This window comes from Theobroma umbraticum, unplaced genomic scaffold, assembly GCF_002168275.2.
Source record: "Theobroma umbraticum cultivar Fairchild unplaced genomic scaffold, ASM216827v3 scaffold_30.0, whole genome shotgun sequence".
Taxonomy (NCBI): domain Eukaryota; kingdom Viridiplantae; phylum Streptophyta; class Magnoliopsida; order Malvales; family Malvaceae; genus Theobroma; species Theobroma umbraticum.
In genome coordinates, this window is record NW_018397254.1 from 2,490,316 (window position 1) to 2,499,233 (window position 8,918).

The following is an 8,918-nucleotide window of genomic DNA, read 5'->3' on the forward strand; positions in this document are numbered from 1 at the left end:
CTTCTTTTCTCGCATTCTTCTCTAACCTCACAAAGTTCACACCTCCTCTACAAAGTCAATAATCATGATTTTGAGGACAACCCACAAATTATAAACATTGATATTATAAAAATTAGCGTTACCCAACTACCCAATTAAAAAGAACAATAATACAATTCGGTCTAATTATCTAGTTTTCTGGCATTGTTTAGTGTCTAGAATCGTCTAGTAATAACTAATGCCTACTAACATTTGTTCTTAGAGAACATTAGATTATTAATTACTGTTTATTCATCATGTAAAAAAGTTTTACGACCACACCCGATTAGATTACTAGGAGCTTTTGAAAGGTTTGTTTGTGTAGGTTTTTTTTTTTTTTGTAATTTGGAAGTAAAGGAAAAATATCAAATCATTGGCAGATGCTGAAGGAAGAAAAGGGGCAGGTTGTCGGTGCTTAGTCGGAATCTGTATGTTACGGTCTCAGCCTATTGTTGTTGGCTATGAGCTTTGTGGGTCCTGAAAGAAATTAGATTGGTTGGTTCTTTTTATTTTTATTTATTTAAAAAATAAAAAAAATTGGTTGGCTGCATTGTACAATTTTATGTTACAAGGTCTATCGTTTGGCTTTAATTATTTATTTATAATCGGAGCAGTATTAAGTGACGAATCCCCAATTTTCCAACTTCCGCGGTACAAATTTCAAAGGTTTTTGGTATTGCGAACGCATGAGAAGAAAGTGTTGTGATTGAAGGTGCAACAAAATCCCCAACGATAAAAACTTTTGTCGTGGTTTCGGTTGCATTTGGACAAAAGAAAATTGCTTGCTTTTCATACCCAGAGCACTGCCTTTGCTCTCAACCTATGATGTTCCAAAATTGAATGCCACGTTTATAATTTATTTGTTAAAGTAAATCTTTGATTTATCCAACATCCAACGCGCAAATGCCACTGGATCAAAGATTTTTATGAATTGATTGATATATTGCGACATGTTTCAACTCCCCAGTGCGAGAAGGTAAAACTTTTCAAGGTTTAGTGATAAGAAAGGATTAGAGAAAAAAAACAAAGTGACTAAGAAATTGAACACGTACATTTATTACCGGATGCCAAGTGGTTATAGATTCTGGTTACTCCAGTGACATGTCACTTAAAGATAAGGCCCAAACCTTGGTCGACGCTGACACTACAAGAAGCAATTGATGTTGAAGGCATCGAGAATTGACCAGAGAGAACAAACCCTACGCCATACACCGACTCTTTCAAAAATTGAATCCCCAAATGCTGCTCTAGTCAATTTGTTCTGCTCCATCACCATCACGCCCCTGTCCCAAATGTGCTGCTGCGTTGATAACAATGTTCCCACCATGACTTTTTCCACTCTGGGCTACGCTTCCATGATCGAGGTGAGGTGAGGTGCGTTCAAGTTTCCCACGGGTCACGCTGAACTTGCTTATGATTGGGACCACAAAATTTGCAATTTCCGAGAAACGTGGATGCTTAAAATAACATAAAAATTGTTGAAGAGTACGCTGCTAGCATGGACGATAGATTGATTGTAGGCTTTGAATAGATTGAAGTGCTATTGCGGTATATACTTCCTTCTTTTTCTTTTTTACAGTCAAAACCTTGGATCTAAAATGCCATGCATGGTTAATCAAGGGTTTTATTAGTGTCGAAATACAATGGGACCAAGACAGACAAACCATTTACAATAAGAGACCTCCCAAATGCATTGATGGCGAGAACTCACATCACGATACACTTGTCTTTTGATTTTGCATCTTGCTTTGATGATGAAGATGAAGAGTTCCTTCCACTGTTTCTTGGCACCTGCATAATGCCACTTTCGACATTTAGAATTACTGTTCTGCAACACAAGGCATACAGAGTCCATCTATAAATTGAAGTCAAGATGTCTAACAGCATGAGTGGCTTATAATTATACTTATAGATTACTAATCATGGTTGTTCGTGCTAGAGTGCTTGTCAGATCAGTAATAACAAGCTTATTAAAGTCACACCAACTAATAATCTTTCGGGCAGCCTGTAGATCATCAACACACAGTCTAATTCATGACTGCATTTAGGTACTAATGGAAAGACCAATCTAATCTCAAACATTTGCAGACGGTTTTAGATCTTATCACAAAAATTTCTAATAGAATAGTCTCTTCTTATCATTCCACACTGCTACTGAAGTTATGATAAAAAGTACCTACTTCATAGCCCCATCTTTGCAAGGCATAACTCTTCCATTTAAATAGCTCCCTTACTAAACAAAGTATATTTTACAACAATAGTTTACCATGTCGCTAAAAACCCAAGAAAGACCAGCTGAGTTTGGGAAAAGAAAGCCTATCACACCACAAATAAGTGCACACACCCCGATGTAAGATTCAAGAATCAGTGATCAGTCGATAAGATGACAGTTATTCAGAATGTCTAGATGGAAGAGGGAGCAAAATACCTGGGGACCTGTTACTAATCTTGAAGCTCCTACAACGGGTGGCTGCTGCACATTCTGACGCTGCGGCTGTTGTTCAAACTCTTGTTGCTGTAGAGCTATTGCAAGTTGTAAATCAGAGCTGTGATAATAATACCATACAGTTAATAAAAATTGTCATACCTGAGCATAATGAAGAACCATTTAAAAAAGATATAGAAAATTTTAATTCATTCAAGAAAGATTTGAAAAAAATATTTTAACTTGATCACTTTTCCAATATTAATTATAAAAAATACAGCAATATTTCAGAAATATTATCTAATGAATGTCTTAAAACCACAGAATAATGGCTTCCAAGAATTAAGCAGTTGTTGAGATTCAGTTAGGCAGTATTAACATCAAGAGAAGTTATCCTATAACAAATTAATACTAATACACATAAACAAGAGCTCAGATAATTACGTTATGTCCAATCCTGCTTGAGCTGCACTATCAATGCTGGCAATGTAGTCCTGTGTCATGAAAATCTTATGTAAGTTTCATTAAAGTCATTCATACCAACAGTCAAAAGTTTCTTCCCAAAAGGAAACACATACAGCAGTACTAGCCATCGCATTTTGTTCATCCCAAGTGCCACTGGCATGACTATCAACCTTGAATTCCTTGAAGTTACCAGTCATAAACAGCGTGTCTCCATTGACCTGAAAGCATAGTGAGTTAAATTTTGGATACCAAACTTCAGAAAAGAACCAATAACAGGAAGATCATAGGTTCGCAACAGTTAGAAGGTTCAAATTTAAAATTTTAAGATTTTAGCAACATTTTTCTCTCACTTTTCAATTTTTATTTTATTTTATTAGGACACTGGAAGGGCCAAAAACAATGAACAAAGGAAATAATAGGATAAAAACTTATCACCAACTGAAGAACATTTAAAAGGTACTAGTATTATGGATCACATAAGAAAAAATATGTCTCAGAAGCCATTTTTTATTTTTTTGCCATTTAAGCACAGTGGTTTAGCTTAAGAACTTTTTTCAAGGCAAAGTATGGAGAAAGATCCAGTTTTCCTTCAAAGCACAATATTTCAGGAGTGATATTCTGCCCCTCATTCATAATCATAGTTGTTACATCAACAAACAGGAACACCCGCAGCTATAGCTAGAGCCTCCAATACTAAAACCATTGGCAGGCATAGATTTTTGTTTCCTCAGTAAGAGATATTTTCCATCATTTCATAATGCTAAAGTAAGACACTTGTAACATCCCAGTTAAACAGCACGACATACTTCGTGATAGCCCCACGATGCAGAGGCCACTGCACTACTGGCTAAAAATCTTTCTTTGTGACTACAATATACTTTGAGACTATAAATTAACAACAATGTAAACAATCCACCTAACTAATTTTGACTACAATAATAAATGACACCCAAAACTCAAAAAAGTGATCCTGGGTTAAGAAGATTGGTAGGTAACAATTTTACCTCATTTAGTTTCTCCCAAACCAAATCAGGCTGATTTAGATAGCCTTGGTCAGTAGCTAGTAGATAGAGTTCACCGTCATACTGCAAATAAAATGAGATTCAATAAATCACATGATAACTAAAAGTTGACAAAGCAAAGAAACCTGGTTCACATATCAGCTTATTAATTTAGTCAAGTTGTTCAACTGTTACAAGCATAATTGGCAGTTCATAGACAGCCACAGCAATACTTCACAGAAAGAAGTGCTTCCAGCTCCTAACCTTAAACATGGTGCTGAAATGATTATTACGAAAGAAAACACAAAGCTCACGTTCTTTAAGACCATCTTGTAAGCAAAAAAGCCTGCAAAATATATAAATAGTCACTAAACGACAAGCTTCATCATACCATATAAATAAAGACGTAATAGACTTGAGAAGGAAGATTCTTTAAACATCTAAGCAGCTACTCAACATACCCATAAAAGGTCAATTGACTGGCGTTGTTCTTCAAGAAGTTTGCAATCAGTTCCCCTGAGGAACATTGAGAAAATGAATAGTAAGTTATCTTTGAATAAAAACATGAAAATAGTACGACAATAAAATTTTATTTGGTTAAAAAAAGCAAATAAGTTTTTTTATGAATTAGAAATTAAAAATTAAACTTTAATGTATAAGAAAATACATTATTTTTACTTTATAGCAATTCTTAAGAAAGCAACAAGCAACAAAAGGAGGAGCTCAAATTAATTGAAAAAAGATGTACACACTCTACAAGGATATAGGTTTGCATTTTCTATAAGGTCCACCACTAACCTTGTTGTGGAGTAATTTCATCCTTAGACCTCACATTGCAGCCCTCTACAGCTTTTTTGTCAGCTTGTTCTGCAAGAATCACCTCACCTTCATATATAGGCTCCCGGTCCTCATATGTTGTTGTTACTGAATCTAATATGCATTCTTCTCCTTCATATATAGGTTCACTTCCATCAAGACTAGAAGTAAAAGCTTCTGGCACATCAGCATGATGCATTCTTCCACTAGATGAATCAGAATCGGCATTTTGTATAGACACGGATGATACTTCTGTCATGTCACATCCATTCACATTATCTGGAATTTTTTGAGCATCAGTTGCAGAAGTGGATTGAGTCTCAATCTTTTCACCCCCTGGGGAAATTTCAGTGTTGTTTCTATCTATACATGCAGTACCCTTTGCCAGAGAAACAGGAACCGCACCTTCAATCTGGATTAATTCATCAGCACTACTCCCCTTAACAACCATAGTCTCAACACCACTCTTCTCAACCGCGTCATTAGAAAGGGTAAGTTCTCCAGATATAACATACGATGATTGATTCTGATTAACCCCATCAGTCTTTGAGGACACTTCCCTTGTGATGGTCTCAAAAAATGTCTTACTACCACTATCATTGCTCAAGGCATTGCAATTAGCAGAAAAGGATGGTTCATGCGGATGCAAGTTTTGATCTTCAACACCTTTGTCCCCCTCTGGTGTATCTACAGAGTCTACTGAAACAAGGTTCTTTAAACATGATCTTTCATCTAAACTGCCAGGATCACCAACTGAGGTTGGCAACTCAGCCTCTGATAATTTCAAGGCTCTCAACAACTCTGCTTCCTCCTCAAGATCTCCTTTTCTTAATCTTTGCTGATCAGATGCAGAACGAGGAGAGTCATCAAAAGATCTGGTTTTTGACAGGCTAGGAGACGGAACTCCTAGAGTGGCCGTTGTTGCAGCAGCAAAATCCACACAATCTTCAGAATTATGTTTACGTGAAACCTCCATATTTCGTGTTTCCAATGCCACAAGCTCTCCCATAATTGCATTATATGATTTTGACCCAATGGCACTAGCAGTTTCGTAGTCCTGGTACATGTGCACCGTGAGAATAAACAATCAAATCCTGGCCCAATTCATATGTTTAAGGGATATGTGATTAAACTAATATCATGATGTACAAGATCAAGCCTTGTACACCTGAAACATAAAACCATGCAGGAATGGAAGTCTTAGAAAAATAACTGAACCCTAGTAATATAAACACTAATTAGAAATAAAGTGTATAGTACAAATCAAATTTAATGTAATAATCCTGGAAAGTAAGCAATATGATCCGATTATAAATGAGCATCAAATGATTAAAAACCTAGCAGGCATCATCAGATATTGCAGAGATTGACCAGCAATCTCGAACAAAAAAACAAAAAAAAGTAACCATATTGAGTTCAATTCAAAGTAGAAACATAAAATTTGTTTCCTATGAATTTAACATTACTTTTCTGATTTATTGCCTTAAAAATTCTACCAAAAAAGTAAGCTGATGGTCCCCATGCAATCATGTTCCAAATAAATTCATCTCAAAATCTGATATTACTCAAATTCCAAAAATCCTCCCAACCACATTTTCAACCAAACAGCACTGGTTGTTGAAGCCATAATCATTAGACAATAAACCATAGACATCCGATACAGGGACTAGTTCTATCTCAAACATTAGAAATTTGATACATGATAAAATCTAAAGTCCAATGCAACTTAAATTGTAAAACGAATGTCTAGCCAAACAAGCTACAGAGTACAACTTGAATTGATCTGCGATCATATACCCGGCATGCACCCTTGTTAACCATGTAGCACAAATCAGTCCATTAATGTCAGAAGAGCCCAACTACCTTGGTGTGTCATCTCAAGGAGGTAAGCTGCCAAGACAATTGAAAACAAAGTTTTCTTGTCTAAGGGTTAGTTGTGTTTGTCTTGAACGCTGCATCTATAGTTTACTTTGTCAGCCCTTAATCATCTAAAAAGTTGGAAGTTACACACCATGCAACCAGGAAAAATAGTCAAGATTATGCAAGAAACTATACACTCTTCAGCACATTGCTTCAACTATTGCAGCCCCAATTTTTGAACAGTACATAGAAATGAATATGCTTTACTGCACACCAGCAGATGTTCCTTTGCCTAAGCTACATTTTTTTATTCAATCAAATTTAGAGCTTTTAAGTTTCATCAAAAATGCACTTCTAGGGCTGTTACTACAAAGCCTAAAGGATTTTTTTTCTTTTTTTAATTTTCAGTTCATACTGTGATAAGATCAAAATGCGCAAAAGGCACATAATCTCTCAGTGAGAAGGAAATGATCTTAGTTCATTGCCAGTACTTCAAGGCAAGCAAGCATACTGAGAAACTTATTTAACTGAAATAAGGAAAAACAGCAGTAGGCACATAACAGGCTTTTGTGGGTTACATAAGGAGCTAGACAGGACTAATGAGATGACATGATGTGTACCTCACTGCACCACAGAAGATGCATATGACAATCATGCAACTGACCAAGGCAATAACAGCACGTAAAATACACAATTTAGATCAGCTTATAAATACTAGTATGTGAGTTATATGTGGTTGGAAAACAACATACCTGAGGATCAACAATCCAACCATGATAAAGGGGAATATCAAGCAGGTCAAATATGGCACACTCAGGAGTGAACTCAAAATCATCTATTCTGCAAGTCAAACACATAATTCAACAAGGATTGCAGAAAGAGGGGACTTGTAGGAGAAAATTAAAGAGAGAAAGAAAGGAAAAAGCTAACCTCCTGAATTTTATATTTACATCAATCCCGGTTGCAAGACGTGGGAGTAAATCAATGGCATCCGCAATATTCTGCTGTTGATTCTCAACATATCCTGCATCTTTATTCTACATGCCAAAAGGATTCATCAGTATCATCCTACTATATCAGCAACAAGCAAACGACCCAAGCATAAAGAAGGAAAGAAATTACATTGACATTACTGTTGGAATCAATGAGGCGCTCGGCCACCAGTGAAAGCAATTTCTCCTGCGAAACTTCGGCTATTTCAGGACTCAGGTTCAAATTGTTCCTTAAAAGGAGAATATTACCTGTCACAGCCCCCAAAAAATGTTCGGTGTCAAAAGTTAATTATCTGCAATCCTAGTCTCCATATAAACAATACGATAAATTGACCAATTAGAAATATGATCATGTTCCTAATTCAATTTATTGACAAAAAACTTCATTTCTAATTTTTTTTCTTCTTTCGTTCTCAGCCTAAGGTCGTTCACTAGCCACAGAAAGAACAATAAAGAATTAAAAAAATAAACCCTAAGCATAATCAAACATTTGAATTGTCCAACGAAATCGATTCCACATCGGTCCAGAAAACAATCAATCGAAAATTGAATCAAAATCCTCCAACTTCCTTTAACTAACATTAGAAACCTAAGACCTAAACCAGACATTAAATTCAATAAACTAAAGAATTTTCAATCCGGAATTTTCTGACAAACAACATAAAGATAACTAATAATGAAAAGAAATGGAATTTAAAACCCTAGAAATGGAAAGAGAGGAGTTACAGATGGCGAGGAGAGGGCAAGGTCCATTGTCGTTTTGGAGAATGATAGGGGTGGTACGACCTAAGAACTGGATTGTCTTAGTCTTGTGCATGCACTCTTTAATATCTTCTTGCTTTTCTTGTTCTTGATTCTGTTCATCTTTCACCGCTTCTTCCTTCGATTCAGATACAGAAGAAGGAGAAGGCGAAGAAGGAGAAGCTGCAGGAGCATCAGGATGAGGAGCTGCAGCAGCGGACATTCTCAATCCTCTTTTGCTTCGGAGACGAACTCGATCACGGAAAAATATTGTTTACTAAATATGAAAAGAAGGAAAGGAAACTTTGCTTCTTTTTTGGCACTAAAACGACTTGCTTTGCTAGAGAGTTTTAAACTTACGGATAGAGATCACAAAAGAACGTGCACGACATGGAGGGCGAACGATTATTAAGGCCCGCTTTTATTTCGACGGCAACACCAAAGTTTTTTCTTTTACCCCTTTTTATTTTTACATAACGAAACCATAATTTCATTTTGTCTTGTAATAAAAATCCATGACTAAAATTTCACATGCATTATGCATTATTATAATTTTAAAATTAAAATGTTCAAAAATAAAGACAATATTTATTATTGAAT

At 35.9% G+C, this 8,918-nt stretch overlaps 1 protein-coding gene across 1 annotated transcript; it reads right to left on the reverse strand.

Annotated features, from left to right (window-relative positions):
* Window positions 1–939: 939 nt before the first annotated feature.
* LOC110411218 (FAM63A-like protein (DUF544)) lies at window positions 940–8,709 on the reverse strand. The gene is made up of 12 exons (XM_021421274.2): window positions 8,304–8,709; window positions 7,708–7,826; window positions 7,516–7,622; window positions 7,338–7,425; window positions 4,708–5,782; window positions 4,371–4,425; window positions 4,174–4,255; window positions 3,913–3,993; window positions 3,022–3,126; window positions 2,888–2,937; window positions 2,447–2,564; window positions 940–1,809 (listed from the first exon to the last, which is right to left on the reverse strand). Exons 1-12 carry the CDS (start codon window positions 8,539–8,541, stop codon window positions 1,726–1,728), a joined length of 2,202 nt encoding a protein of 733 aa, XP_021276949.1. The 5' UTR covers window positions 8,542–8,709; the 3' UTR covers window positions 940–1,725.
* Window positions 8,710–8,918: the final 209 nt, after the last annotated feature.

Bases quoted from the DNA above. Each gene is read 5' to 3' on its own strand.
- LOC110411218 (XM_021421274.2), bottom strand. From the start codon at position 8,541: ATGTCCGCTGCTGCAGCTCCTCATCCTGATGCTCCTGCAGCTTCTCCT. The intron at 7,827-8,303 runs GTAACTCCTCTC...GGGCTGTGACAG, and splicing joins TTGCCCTCTCCTCGCCATCT to GTAATATTCTCCTTTTAAGG. The intron at 7,426-7,515 runs GTTAGCTTTTTC...TTTGACTTGCAG, and splicing joins GTAAATATAAAATTCAGGAG to AATAGATGATTTTGAGTTCA.